This window comes from Lolium rigidum, chromosome 5 (genome assembly GCF_022539505.1).
Source record: "Lolium rigidum isolate FL_2022 chromosome 5, APGP_CSIRO_Lrig_0.1, whole genome shotgun sequence".
Lineage (NCBI taxonomy): Eukaryota > Viridiplantae > Streptophyta > Magnoliopsida > Poales > Poaceae > Lolium > Lolium rigidum.
Genome location: NC_061512.1, coordinates 169,145,841 through 169,159,450, shown reverse-complemented (window position 1 = coordinate 169,159,450; position 13,610 = coordinate 169,145,841). Strand labels below are relative to the sequence as shown.

General features: G+C 43.6%; 3 protein-coding genes across 3 annotated transcripts; 2 read left to right on the top strand and 1 right to left on the bottom strand.

The window, feature by feature from the left end:
* Positions 1-450: 450 nt before the first annotated feature.
* On the top strand, positions 451-3,617 carry LOC124655215 (putative glucose-6-phosphate 1-epimerase). Its single transcript, XM_047194149.1, has 10 exons — positions 451-583; positions 695-811; positions 1,308-1,421; positions 1,503-1,554; positions 1,958-2,095; positions 2,235-2,333; positions 2,418-2,515; positions 2,877-2,984; positions 3,074-3,155; positions 3,288-3,617. The coding sequence occupies exons 1-10, from the start codon at positions 507-509 to the stop codon at positions 3,351-3,353; spliced, it is 951 nt and encodes a 316-aa protein (XP_047050105.1). The 5' UTR covers positions 451-506; the 3' UTR covers positions 3,354-3,617.
* A 909-nt stretch (positions 3,618-4,526) lies between these two features.
* On the bottom strand, positions 4,527-7,501 carry LOC124655214 (bifunctional protein FolD 1, mitochondrial-like). The gene is made up of 5 exons (XM_047194148.1): positions 7,239-7,501; positions 6,293-6,612; positions 5,806-6,042; positions 5,542-5,709; positions 4,527-5,053 (listed from the first exon to the last, which is right to left on the bottom strand). The coding sequence occupies exons 1-5, from the start codon at positions 7,480-7,482 to the stop codon at positions 4,871-4,873; spliced, it is 1,152 nt and encodes a 383-aa protein (XP_047050104.1). The 5' UTR covers positions 7,483-7,501; the 3' UTR covers positions 4,527-4,870.
* A 2,362-nt stretch (positions 7,502-9,863) lies between these two features.
* On the top strand, positions 9,864-12,523 carry LOC124651085 (pentatricopeptide repeat-containing protein At4g02750-like). Its single transcript, XM_047190228.1, has 2 exons — positions 9,864-11,309; positions 11,530-12,523. Exons 1-2 carry the CDS (start codon positions 9,864-9,866, stop codon positions 12,334-12,336), a joined length of 2,253 nt encoding a protein of 750 aa, XP_047046184.1. The 3' UTR covers positions 12,337-12,523.
* Positions 12,524-13,610: the final 1,087 nt, after the last annotated feature.

Genomic DNA, 13,610 nt, shown 5'->3' with positions numbered 1-13,610 from the left:
CCTACACTCATGCACCCTCTGGAACATTTAGAAGGAGAGAAAATGATAAATCTTAGGCGCATGACTTACATCCAAGGCACGCAACCAAGTGTCAATATTGGCTAGGGTACCTCTCATTTTTTTTTTCTTGCTTTCACAGAGTTTCCCTCTAAAAATAGGTTGGAAATAAGTAGATAACCCATAAGTATGTTCTAGATCTAGTCCCTTTGTCGACTTAAAAATAAGCTACCTTTACTTCTCTCATAAGCCATCCAACTTATTAATCTGGGCTTCCAAAAATGTCATCTTATAACAAATTTAGAAGCTCCGAGTAATAAGCTGGATGGTTCATGGAAGAAGTTGATGAGGGGCAGCTTTCCTCGGGAAAAATAAAAACCACAATCTAGTCCATACACACATATTGCAACACAGCATCCGACTTAACAGAAGATCCGAAGGCACTGGCTGGCCACTCTAAAACCAGACAGAACACCTAAGTCTCAGCCTCTCCGTGAGGCCAAGCAGAAATGGCGGCTTCCTGCATGTTCGCCGTCTCTGCTCCCTTCGCCGCCTCCTCCTCCTCCAATTCAGCTCGCCGCTCCAGGTACCAGCACCGCAATCAGCTCCTACCTCCACCAGTCCGCATTCGATTCGTGCGCGCGCGCAAGGACTGACCCCTTGGTGTTGTTCTTTGGTTTTGGCGGGGTGTGCGCAGGCGATTCGGGGTGGTGGCCATGGCCAGCGTGGGGCAGAAGGTGTACGCGCCGGGCGTGGCGGTATCAGAGGGAAACGGAGGGCTGCCGAAGATCAGCCTCAAATCTCCGCAGGGGAGGTAAATTCTGGTTTCGGATGATTTGGGGATTCTTCAGCTGTATGGCTATCAGTCTATGACTTGCAAGCAAGCAGATAATGCAGCATGAGTAATATCATACTCTATTGTGAAAAAAAATCACTGTATTATTGCTTCTAGTGCACTCATTTCCGCGGTGAAGCCTAAAAATCACGAGAAGAAACGAATTCTATGAAATAAAACTGATGCCTCATGGGTTGATGGTTCATTGTTTCGAATTAGGGACCGTAGAAGATGAAATGGTGGCACATCATAGTCCTAGACTAAGTAATCCAAGTTCCACTGTGCCAGCATGGTAACGAAAGCTTTGAAATATTGTTCAGTTGTGTGCATGAATGTCAGAAGTGACTGCTTAGTAGCCTATCATGGCTTCTGTTAGGTTATTCCTAGAGTTATTCTACTACTGCAACAGAATGTGCTATCTAGACTTCTTTTTTACCTTTGCAACAGCTAATTGTGTACTCATTTATGCATGAAGTGAGGCTGAGATTTATCTATTTGGAGGATGCGTCACTTCTTGGAAGGTTCCCAGTGGAAAGGACCTGCTCTTTGTCAGACCAGATGCTGTGTTCAATGGTCAGAAACCCATCAGGTCAGTGTCGAGATTAATTGGATAGAATTAGAGAACATCATGATTTAACTGATAACTAACCATTTCTTTTTCTGAAAGCAGCGGTGGAATTCCACATTGCTTCCCCCAGTTTGGGCCTGGCGCAATTCAGCAGGTTTGTACAACCATTTTTCTATTGCATCCTATGCAGATCAGCATAGAACCTAATATTGTGATTTGCGATCGTAACAGCATATACAATTCCACAGACTTCGTCCCATCAAATGAATATTAGCAAATCTGTTACTGATGTCACACAGAGCTATGAACCATGTCTAGTACTAAATCAAACAGTTGTTGCATCTCAGTTTAGCCCAAAACATGATCTCCACTCGGGCAAGTAGCATACATTCTTGAACTTGTATATATATAATGTGACATCACTAGCCGATGTTGTATAGCTGTGCTGTGAGAAAATGATTTCCGTAATTTTCATGCCATCCATCAGCTGCAATAGAATGAAACATTTTTGCAGCATATTCTTTTGTAGTAATCAAGGCATTTTCATTTTCTTACAGCACGGATTTGCAAGGAACGTGAATTGGTCTATCACTGATTCAGAAGTCACCGAAGGAGATCCAGCTGTAACCTTGGAACTAAAAGACGACTCATACAGCCGTTCAATGTGGGATTTTAGTTTCCATGCTTTATACAAGGTAAAACCTGCTAGTACCTATGTTCCTTAGTGCACTCTATATGTTCAACCATAAGCTTCTCAACGCTACTCAGAATAATTGACATTCCAATCTTGCCCCTCTGCAGCATATGACTTTGTGCTTGTCTAATCATTTGTAGGTTACATTGCATTCTACAAGCCTGTCAACAACCCTGACAATAATTAATACTGACGATAAACCTTTTTCGTTCAACTCAGCACTCCATACTTATTTCAGTGTAAGTTGCAGGTTTGTGAACAAAGCCAAACTGATTTGTGCTTGCTACATTATATTCACATGAATCACCTAAAAAATTGTACAGGCTTCCATTGCTGGCGTTTCAGTGAAAGGTCTTAAAGGTAGTAAGACTCTCAATAAGGATCCTGACCCTAAAAATCCTCTGGAGGGTAAAGAAGAAAGGTAAGTTTGAGCTGGTCAGATAGTCCATTCTTAGTTACAAACTTAAAATTGTATCTCCACATTACTATTTGAAGCATTTAAACTCCCAGGGTCTCAATATTCTTCCAAGAACTTCCCGAGAGAATCACCTTGTTTGTGTGAAATAAAACTGGGAGAAAGAAAGATAGATCGTTTTTCTCTCTATGGTGTGCCCTACTTGGTGCTGCTGCATTTCTTATTTTTATTTTCCCAATATATTAAATAGATTTAGTTGTTAATTTCGAAACAAATATGCACTAATTGAAAAAACATATCCTAGTGTCAGCTGTTGTGCATGAAGTAAATATCCAGACATGATCCTGAACGGCTTCATGTGATACAGGGAAGAGGTGACCTTTCCAGGATTTGTCGACTGTGTTTACCTTGGCGCACCGAGTGAGCTTACCCTGGACAATGGATTGGGTGACAAAATTGTCATCTCAAATACGAAGTACGTTTAATTTGTCTGCAAACCAGTGCATCCCTCTTCAGCACTGCAAAGTTCACATGATTAAATTGTTTTTATTTTTTGAAACACAGTTGGTCAGATGCAGTGTTGTGGAATCCTCACTTGCAGATGGAAGCATGTTACAAAGATTTTGTCTGTGTCGAAAATGCAAAGGTACGAGGCCTAACAGATTGATAAGTGCACATACATATTAACATATATATTAGCATTTGTATACTCTCCACATTCTTGAATGGAGGGGATTGCATAATTTTGGCTGATGGTATGACCGCTTGAATTATGTAGATTGAAACAGTACAACTGGGTCCTAAAGAATCTTGGGTGGCAGAGCAGAAAATTGAGTTAATCTGAAGCTAATCAGTGGAAAAGAATACACAGAGAAAGGGCCCTTTTTTTACTTTCTGGCAATGTGAACATATGCCACCCACAATGTGCTTAGGTCAACTTATGCCATCATATCAGATGTTTATAAGTAAATTAATAAATTAAGTTTTTGTTTCCTTCTCTTGGATGCTCAGCTGTCTTGCATGTTCTGCTCATAGCATGTCCTTCAATGTACAATTGGTGCTACAAGGGTTAAATATTGAATGAGATACAGTGAACATTTTCTTTTTCTATGTATCTAGATCTAGACAATATAGTATGAACATATTGGAGAGTGGCCAAATGGCTCCCGAGCTACATGTAGCTTGTTTTTGGAGAAACTCAAACAGGGCATTTGAAAGTTTCAAAAAAATCGGAACAAAAATTCTTGATGTAGATAATAATAAAGTCTACTAGTGTGCAAAAAAATCAGTCCGAAATTCGTTGTATTTTGGTCTTAGAAAAAATGACAAATGTGTGGATCTGGGTGTGATGAACAGTGCACAATTTAAAGTTGAAAATTTGTCATTTTTGTGTAGCCTAGAATACAATAAATTTTTAATCGATATTTTTTGCAGTGGTAGAGTTCAACACTGTATGCACCTAGAATTTTGTTTCCGATTTTTATGAAACTTACAAATGCCATTTTTTATTTTTTCAAAAAAATGGCCACCATGGAGCTCGGGCTCCATTTGTGGGGTTTCTGGAACATATTGTGGCTCTTCGTGGAGAAAAAGGGGCTGCTCAAATGAGAATTCCCCTGATACAAACAATAGGGTGCTTCCATTGTTGAATTATGGTCATTAGGTGGTTCAGCACTGTGTGGAATGGTTGTTTTTTTTTTTGCAGGAAATGTAGAATGATTTTTAGCGCCTGCTTATTACACATTCATGGATCAACGACTTGGCATAAAAAATGACTCCAGTCAGGATGACTAGAGATCAGATGTTCTAAACTTGAGCAGTCAATATCCTCATTAATATGAAACAATCTAGGCAGATATGTCTTGAAAAGCAGTTTCTATTATCATGACTCCACTTGGTTTTATAAATTTATCGTGATACAAATAAGCGGTGTCTGTTTTTACTTGATTTCCATGAGTTGGATCTGGCTAGTATGCTAGAAACTGAACTATATCATTATATTCATATGATTCCCAACCAAGAGACACACTTATTAGAAGATTCGATATCACTAAGCATACATTATTTTGTTGACGAAAAAAACGAAATATTACAGCCCAGCTCTAATCTAGCTTAACTTGAGAGCAATGGGGAGAATAAAAAGTGGAGACAAACTAATTTACAAAGGGGAAGCGCACACAGTGACCGGTCTTCAGTCCCGGGTTGCAACCAACCAAACCAAAACTGGCAAAAGGGTGCTAGACTGCTAGTTCAATTTTGTTCTCTGCGTGCAACCCAGGTAGCAGCTTTAGTTCAAAAGTTTCGTATAGGACGGGTTTCACGTGTTGATCCAAACCGTTTCTCAACACCCGTAGTTACAGCTCAGGGCGTCGGGTCACTCAATCCATAAACTCGTTTTGCTGAGTCAAGTGTATTGGCAAGAAGCATTGCAATGGTGACTGGTCCCACTCCGCCAGGAACTGGAGTTATAGCAGAGGCCACAGTCACTGCTTCTTCAAAGCAGACATCTCCGGTCAATCGATAGCCATAATCACTGTCTGGATCCTGAAAAAAAAAGGCTAGGACTGGTTAGGGCTAAGTAGGACAAAATACGTACCACATTGGTAGTTATTTAACTTCAATAATTAGAAGGGAAAAAAGAAAGGGTTATGCATTTGAAGTTAAGACTCCAATTTGCTACTTGGTGATGAATTACCTGACCAAATTTTGAAACCTCCAATGAAACTCAGGCTATATTTGTACATATACTAGGAACTGTGACGATTTGATAGATTAAATTGTGCAACCATCTAGGATGTGTGTTTCTAAAATTACCCTGTTGTGCACCAAGGGAAAATCTAAAACATAGACTAACAAGAAAACCAATATCAGCAAACAAATTTGCAAGTATAATCAGAACTAGTGGACTGAAGCAACCTTCACATCATCAAACTAGGACACTTTTACCTAAACTGAACAAACAATAGCACTGATACTGCAGCAATTATGAATCAAGCTTCTTGAGCAAAAGAACAATAGACATCTGTTATTACCTCAACTGGATTTGTCCCAACATCAATCACAACTGCACCTTGCTTTAACCAGCTTCCTCTTACAAGGTTGGCCACTCCAGCAGCTGAGATCACAATGTCAGATTTACGGGTAATCTCCTCTGGGTTTGCTGTGAATGCATGGATAACACTTACAGTGGCATGATGTCTCTGGGCAAAGTAAATGAAGTTAAAATACATTCATCATATAGTAATGCAGTTAAAACTGCAGGATGGCCATTGATGAGTATATTTTACAACTTTTACCTGTAAAAGTAAGGAAGTGGGTAATCCAACAACTTTGCTTCTCCCAATAATAGTGACATGTTTTCCCATGAGATCAATCCCAGATTGGAGTAATAACTCGAGGCAAGCTTTTGCAGCACAGGAAACAAACAAAGGTTTCCGGCTTCTGAGGGCAAGATTACCAACATTTAGGGGGTGGAAACCATCAACATCTTTGTCTAGGCTAATGGCGTTCAGAATTTTTTCCTCATCCATATGCTGATTGACACAAAATCATAGCATGAATGGACGGCTTGATGGTGCATTATGTCAGCAAAGCTTGGACATAAAGACAAATCTTGACAATGAAAATGAAAGTTCAAATAAAATACAACTGATTTTTTCTATTTATTGGCATATGAACACAAGTACTTTGCATCAGTCATCAAAACAGTTCTCTATTTTGTAAATGAAAAGGTTTTCATGGTATCAATCTATGAACTAAACAAAACATCATAAAATACATTACTTGTGGCAGTGGTAGCTGAACAAGGACACCATGAACTGATGGATCTTCATTGAATCTCGATACAGAATTCACCACCTCATCTTCTGTGCAATTCTCAGGCAACTCCGCCAACAAAGATTTAATTCCAACTTCCTCACAACCCTTCACTTTGAATCTCACATAGGATTGAGAGTCCTTTCTATTGCCTACCAATACGACAGCAAGGCCAGGAACATGTCCTACTGCATTTTTCATTTGACGAACTTCCTCAGAAATCTGTAACCTTATGTCCTCTGCAATGGACTTGCCATCAATAATGGTCGCCGTGGACTCACAATCAACTATGAAAACAACAAAAGTACATCAGAACAATAAATCATTAGCACAAGATGCTCAACAACAATGAGATAGATAGCTTCTATGGCAAACCTAGAAATTTGGCTATGCCATTTCATCAACCAGACATAGTGATACTACAGCATGCCAAACAACACTACTTTAGACAGCAAGTCTTCAGCTTGCTCAAGTAAATCTAAGAGAAAAAAAAATTACAACTGGTGCTTGGAAGTTACAAACCAAATCGAAGCATCTTATATGAAACATTATAGACAAGCTAGCAAAGAACCTCAACTTGCATTCTGTTTGAACCCACATTTTTATCCCACAATGCTTCAACAGTTCCACTTTGAGAGGACAGAGCTCAAAACTTCCTCTCAGAAGATAGAACACAAAAGTTTCAGACGACAGGATCTGGACATGGGTTCTGCACCAACACACTAATTGACAGCAAACGCTCTAAACATACTATCAAATAATATGAAATGTGTTCTCGAAGTTGATATAGCTAATCCTGAAAACATTTAATGCTTTGTACAGCATGTATTCTCAAAATCATGACCCAAGAAGCGCACGCCCAGGATAACGACGCCTTTAACCAGAGATTAGCAAGCCTCTAAGCCCCTCTCACCTGCAGAAGCTCGAGGAGGAGGCTGCCTCGCCGCGGCGCGCGGGGCTGGATCCCAGGTGTCGCTGATGTCAGGTCCAAGAAGGCGGATGCTGCTGCTCCTCCGCCGCCGCGTCCTCGCCTTATCCTCCTCCGCTGCTGCTGTAGCCTCGTGGAGACCGCGCGCAGCACGATGGAGCAAGGAGGTGACAGGCAGGGTGGAGCGTCGTCTAGTGGCGGCGAGCAAGGCCACGGCGGCGCCGCCCATCTCCGTCGAAGCGCTTTGTCCAGACGCGGTCGCCACTCTAGGCCGACCGAGGAGATATTGATGGACCTTTGGGCCTTTGCCTTTTGGGTGTGGGCTCGTCAAAGCGGCATTCTTTGTTTCTAAACAAGAAACAGCCATGTTACACCTTTCAAAGTCCACTTTGGTAGCTTTGTCACCCTTTGGGCTGTGTGGTATGCAAGGAGGAAGGCAATCCACGAGGAGATTTATCAGAGCCCTTTATCAACGCATGCTTTTGTTGAGTCAATGATGCGAGATTTGGAAGTAGCATCGTCATGCACAAAGAAAGCCAAGCCGCAAGCTAGTCGGATTGTACCGACTGAAAGTTGGATCCCTCCACCGCAAGGCATGGTGAAAATCAATGTTGATGCTGCGGTACGGAAGACGGAGAAAGTAGGAGCTGTGGCGGCGATCTATCGATCGGCAAATGGCGATTTTCTTGGTGCATCAGTGGTGGTCGTGGAGGGAATAAACGACCCAGCCATCCTGGAGGCAATGGCCTGCCGTGAGGCCCTTGCTCTCGCACTGGACCTTGATCCGACCCACGTACGAGTAGCTTCAGACTGTGCCGAAGTCATTAACAGTTTGGAAGGAAACTATATGGGTAGTTCAGTAGTGTGATTAGTGAAATAAAATCTAGATCACTCCACTTCAATGCCATCTCTTTTGTGCATGAAGGGAGGTCGTCGAACATGGAGGCACATGGCCTAGCTAGAGCCACTGTCAACCATGATGTTGGTCGCCATATCTGGCTAGCTCAGGCTCCAGATTTCTTTTGTATCCCTATGAACATTAATTTTGAATAAAAAAGGGGTGCTGCTTCCCTCAAAAAAAAAAAAACTTTGGTAGCTTTGGATGCGATTTGGGAATTTTTACTTGCAATAATCCCACTCAATCCCTCTCAATCCCACCAAATCAATCAAGCCCTTGATTTATGAAAAAAACTTTCGATTCAAAATAATTGCCGAAAAATCAATGTATCTATATAACAGATACATCTATTTTTGACAATTATTTTATAGAGGGGGTATAAAGTGAACTTGAAAGATCAAACTATAAAATCAAATACAATTTGTTTCTGAATAAGTGGTTCTACCCCGTCCTGTGAATCGATGCATACAGCCTCTTCTATTCCATTTATTCTTCTATTTCATTTATTCAACAAAGACTATCAAAGATTTTACAACGAACATACATACCGGAGTCGTCAAACAAGACGACACCACCAACTAGCACAACGATAGAGGAAAGATGAGGCCCACAACCATCGTCACCTTACCTTACCGGCCAAATATAGAGAGCGCGCCTCATGTGCACGCTCTTGAAGTCGCCTTCGCCATCTTCCGTCAACTCTTCTCTAGGGTGTAGAATATCGTAAAGGCCCTTGATAGGTTTGTCATCGACGCTGACACGACACCAAACATCGCCTCCACCTTGCACTAGCCCATCAATACACATTTGTTGCTGATACCCGTTGTGCCATGCCACCGAGACCCGTCGTGGATGAAGTACTCTATGGCACACCGCTCCACCTCCTCGAACACCAACATATGCCAGTTGTCTCACAAGTCCATGGGAGGGAAAACAACGCTAAGCTTTGCCAACATCCGACCCAAAAACCGTTTCCCTGGAGAGATATGGGCAAGAGCTCTTTTTTTTTTGCCAACGCCTTTAACAAGGTTACGATGCCTCATGGCGCCACTATCATCGACTCCAGCCGCCACCAAATCCGCTTCCAATGGGCCCAACATGATTTGGACCTTCTTGTCCACCTAGCACACCTCGTGTGATCGCCCGCCACGAAGCTTAGCCTAGGTGCAAGGTGCCCGCCGAAGGATTTAGAGATCCATATCCCGTCAAGGTGCTTGAGGTTGCGTCACTGGAATGTCCCCATCATCGCTGAGGTACACCGCACCACGCTGCCCCCGTCGATGGATTGGGGGCCATTCTTGCCGAGATCCATCAGAGGAAGTCTGTTGCCACCTTCCGCAACACGTGGTTTGGTCAGCTGCCTCCTCCGGTGGCCGCTATGCGGTTGAGAGGACGGGAGGGATACGAAGCGGCCGACGGCTAGGTGTTTCTCGTGTCGCCCTAGAGGACAACTTAGGGGTATTAATTGATGTTAAGCTTCTAAAAGTTTGACTAATTCTATTAAAATATAAATCAACATTTACAGTGGAATGAGTTTTGTAATTCATCATAAAGTATATTTTCGTCAGTAGATATTATAGAATTTGTCAAATTTAGAAAAAATATAACCAATTATAAACTTCGTAAATTGGAGGAGGGAGTATAACAAAAGAAAACGTGGTTCAGTCGCTAATTCTCATCGAGACACTGAGCGAGACTTAAACAATCAAGCGATGCTCCCTTCCCGCCATCTCCGCGCCGCCGCGCGGCAGAGAAGCCACCGCCCACCAGCTGCCGGAGAAGCATGTTCCGGAAAGATTGACGCGGATGTGATCCGGCGCAACAAGTCCATCACCGCCCACATGCGGGCCGGCCGCGTCGGCGAGGCCGAGCGCCTATTCGACGCCATGCCCCTCCGCTCCACCTCCACCTACAACGCCATGCTCGCCGGATACGCCTCCAACGGACGCCTCCCTGTCGCGCTGTCCCTCTTCCGCTCCATCCCACGGCCGGACACCTTCTCCTACAACACCCTGCTCCATGCGCTGGCGGTCTCTTCGTCCCTCACTGACGCCCGCAGCCTGTTCGACGAAATGCCCGTGAAGGACTCGGTGTCATACAACGTCATGATCTCCTCTCACGCAAACCATGGACTTGTCTCGCTTGCGCGGAAGTACTTTGATCTTGCCCCGGAGAAGGATGCTGTCTCGTGGAATGGCATGCTTGCCGCTTATGTCAGGAATGGACGGATTCAAGAAGCAATGGAGTTGTTCAATTCAAGGACGGAGTGGGATGCCATTTCTTGGAACGCCTTGATGGCCGGGTATGTTCAGTTGGGCCGGATGGCAGAAGCACAGGAGCTTTTTGATAGGATGCCGCAAAGAGATGTTGTTTCTTGGAATACTATGGTGTCAGGTTATGCGAGGGGAGGGGATATGGTGGAGGCTAGAAGGCTGTTCAACATGGCACCCGTGCGGGACGTATTCACATGGACAGCAGTAGTGTCTGGGTATGCACAAAATGGAATGCTGGAGGATGCCCAGATGGTGTTTGATGCCATGCCAGAGAGGAACGCAGTGTCGTGGAATGCAATGGTGGCAGCATATGTCCAGCGGAGGATGATGGAGAAAGCAAAGGAACTGTTTGACATGATGCCCTGCAGGAATGTGGCATCGTGGAACACAATGTTGACAGGGTATGCTCAGGCAGGGATGTTGGATGAGGCAAGAACAATTTTCGACATGATGCCTCAGAAGGATGCAGTCTCCTGGGCTGCAATGTTGGCTGCATATGCACAAGGTGGTTTCAGTGAGGAAACCCTGCAGCTGTTCATCAAAATGGGGCGGTGCGGTGAGTGGGTCAATAGGTCAGCATTCGCTTGTTTGTTGAGCACGTGTGCTGACATTGCTGCACTTGAGTGTGGAATGCAGCTGCATGGGAGGTTGATTAAAGCTGGATATGGGTTGGGCAGGTTTGTTGGGAATGCACTTTTAGCTATGTACTTCAAATGTGGGAACATGGAGGATGCTCGCAATGCATTTGAGGAGATGGAGGAGAGGGATACAGTTTCATGGAATACTGTGATTGCGGGTTATGCACGTCATGGTTTTGGCAAGGAGGCACTTGACGTGTTTGATATGATGAGGATGACATCCACCAAACCAGATGATATTACTCTAGTAAGAATGCCCTTCCTTGAACTTTGTTTTTCAAGCATATCTTTCAGAAAAGTTGATTTAGGTGCAATATGTGCCGCTAACAAATCAATTCGTCGACAACGATACTATACCATCAAATTCATCAGATAATTTGCCTAGTTCAGTAAGACTAATAGGAATGAACAAATACAACTTGCTTTTGTGTACTCTTCTTATGCTTTTTCATTAATTCTACTTTCAGGTTGGAGTACTTGCAGCTTGTAGTCATTCTGGCTTGGTTGAGAAAGGGATTTCGTACTTTTATTCGATGCACCGCGATTTCGGTGTGGCAGCCAAACCTGAACATTACACTTGTATGATAGACCTGCTTGGACGGGCTGGACGATTGGATGAAGCACAGGGCCTTATGAAGGACATGCCATTTGCACCAGACGCTACCATGTGGGGTGCATTGCTTGGTGCAAGTAGGATTCACCGCAATCCTGAACTAGGCAGGACTGCAGCTGAGAAAATATTTGAGTTGGAGCCTGAAAATGGCGGCATGTATGTCTTGCTTTCAAATATATATGCATCTTATGGTAAATGGCGTGATGTGGGGAAGATGAGAGTTATGATGGAGGAGCGCGGTGTGAAAAAGGTGCCTGGATTCAGCTGGATGGAAGTGCAGAACAAAGTACACACTTTCTCAGTTGGTGACTGTGTGCACCCTGAGAAGGAAAAAATATATGCTTTCCTGAAAGACCTTGACATGAGGATGAAGAAAGCTGGCTATGTATCAGCTACAGAAATGGTTTTGCATGATGTGGAGGACGAAGAGAAGGAGAACATGCTAAAGTATCACAGCGAGAAGCTTGCTGTTGCTTATGGTATTCTAAACATCCCTCTTGGGAGGCCTATCCGAGTAATAAAAAACCTAAGAGTATGCGGAGATTGTCACAATGCTTTCAAGTATATCTCTGCAATCGAGGGCAGGCTGATCATACTGCGGGATTCTAACCGCTTTCACCACTTTAGAGATGGTTCTTGTTCATGTGGTGATTACTGGTGACCTCTTAGTAGAATCTAATGTGAAATATTCCTGATGGACACTGAAGTTGAGAGGACAAAACAATGATTATGCAATGCAGGGTGCAAACAAAAATTAGAAGGCATTGTGATGACTGGATCTGGCCATCCAGACACTAGGCCCACTGCTGCAGTACTGCTTGAAAGAATATGTTTGTTGGTGATCGCCACATTTTGGGCTCCCAATTTACTCGTGAATGCTGAAATGGGAGGGGGGGAGTATCTACAAAGTGTACATTCAGTATGATCATATCTCATACGATCAAAATTTGATCAGCAGTAATCTGTGGAACTACTGAAGTACTGCTTGAAACAATATGTTTGTTGGTGATTGCAACATTTTGGGCTCGATGGGAGGGTGGGAGAATCTGCAAAGAGTACACTTCCTATCACATGTGATGGAAGCCTTAGTGAGCAGTATTCTGTGGACAGTGCTGCACTGAACTCGGTGGAGGCCATTGATGGCGTTGGTCTTAACCCTGACATCGAAGACCGATTCATTTGGCGCTGAACTAAGTCAGGGCTCTATTCGGCCAGCTCGCTTATCAGAATTTTTTTGCCAGCAAGGTCGAGTTGTCAGTTTGGAAGCTAATCTGTGAATCCTGGGCACCTTTTAAGTGCATATTTCTTCACATGGTTAGCGGCGCAAAACCGGTGCTAGATGGCAGACCGTCTTGCGAAGCGAGGGCCAGATCATCCTGCGGTTTGCCCTCTTCATGGCCAGGACGAAGAATCAATCTCACAACTGTCAGAATGCGGTTTCGCCGACTGGTCGGGCACTCGGATCTAGCTCGATATGGTCTTCACTCTTCAGGTCATTACTCCCAGCCTGATGATCAGTTTCTTAACTGGTTTCAGGGCGCAAACTGCATGGAGATTTGCCGCACAGCCAGGATCTGGTAGACTCCATCTTGGTTGAAGCAGGGTCACACAAGACCGACCGATGGCTCCTAGGCGTGGGCCTTTGTTGTAGGTTTAGTTCTGTTCTAATGGCTTCTAGTTTCTTAGGTTTTTTCTTTGTTTGCTTTGCTGACGGGCCTAGGTGCCTTTGTTGTAGGTTTAGTTCTGTTCTAATGGCTTCTAGTTTCTTAGGTTTTTTCTTTGTTTGTTTTGCTGACGGGCCTAGGAGTTTTTGTTTCTGTTTTTTGCTCTTATTCTGTCTCGATGTACTTTTGTCTTCTTGATGCCTTCTTTCTAATGAAAAACTGTCCACAGTCAGTTGTGTGTTTCTGGAAGAACATTGGAGTTTGGGCATGA

What these genes read in the sequence shown, in the direction of transcription:
- LOC124655215 (XM_047194149.1), top strand. Translation starts at nt 507, where the DNA reads ATGGCGGCTTCCTGCATGTTCGCCGTCTCTGCTCCCTTCGCCGCCTCC. An exon ending in AATTCAGCTCGCCGCTCCAG is followed by an intron (nt 584 to 694) that starts GTACCAGCACCG and finishes GGGTGTGCGCAG; the next exon opens with GCGATTCGGGGTGGTGGCCA. An exon ending in CACTCCATACTTATTTCAGT is followed by an intron (nt 2,334 to 2,417) that starts GTAAGTTGCAGG and finishes AAAATTGTACAG; the next exon opens with GCTTCCATTGCTGGCGTTTC.
- LOC124655214 (XM_047194148.1), bottom strand. Translation starts at nt 7,482, where the DNA reads ATGGGCGGCGCCGCCGTGGCCTTGCTCGCCGCCACTAGACGACGCTCC. An exon ending in TCCTCCTCGAGCTTCTGCAG is followed by an intron (nt 6,613 to 7,238) that starts GTGAGAGGGGCT and finishes TTGTTTTCATAG; the next exon opens with TTGATTGTGAGTCCACGGCG. An exon ending in TTCAGCTACCACTGCCACAA is followed by an intron (nt 6,043 to 6,292) that starts GTAATGTATTTT and finishes TGTGTCAATCAG; the next exon opens with CATATGGATGAGGAAAAAAT.
- LOC124651085 (XM_047190228.1), top strand. Translation starts at nt 9,864, where the DNA reads ATGCTCCCTTCCCGCCATCTCCGCGCCGCCGCGCGGCAGAGAAGCCAC. An exon ending in AACCAGATGATATTACTCTA is followed by an intron (nt 11,310 to 11,529) that starts GTAAGAATGCCC and finishes TTCTACTTTCAG; the next exon opens with GTTGGAGTACTTGCAGCTTG.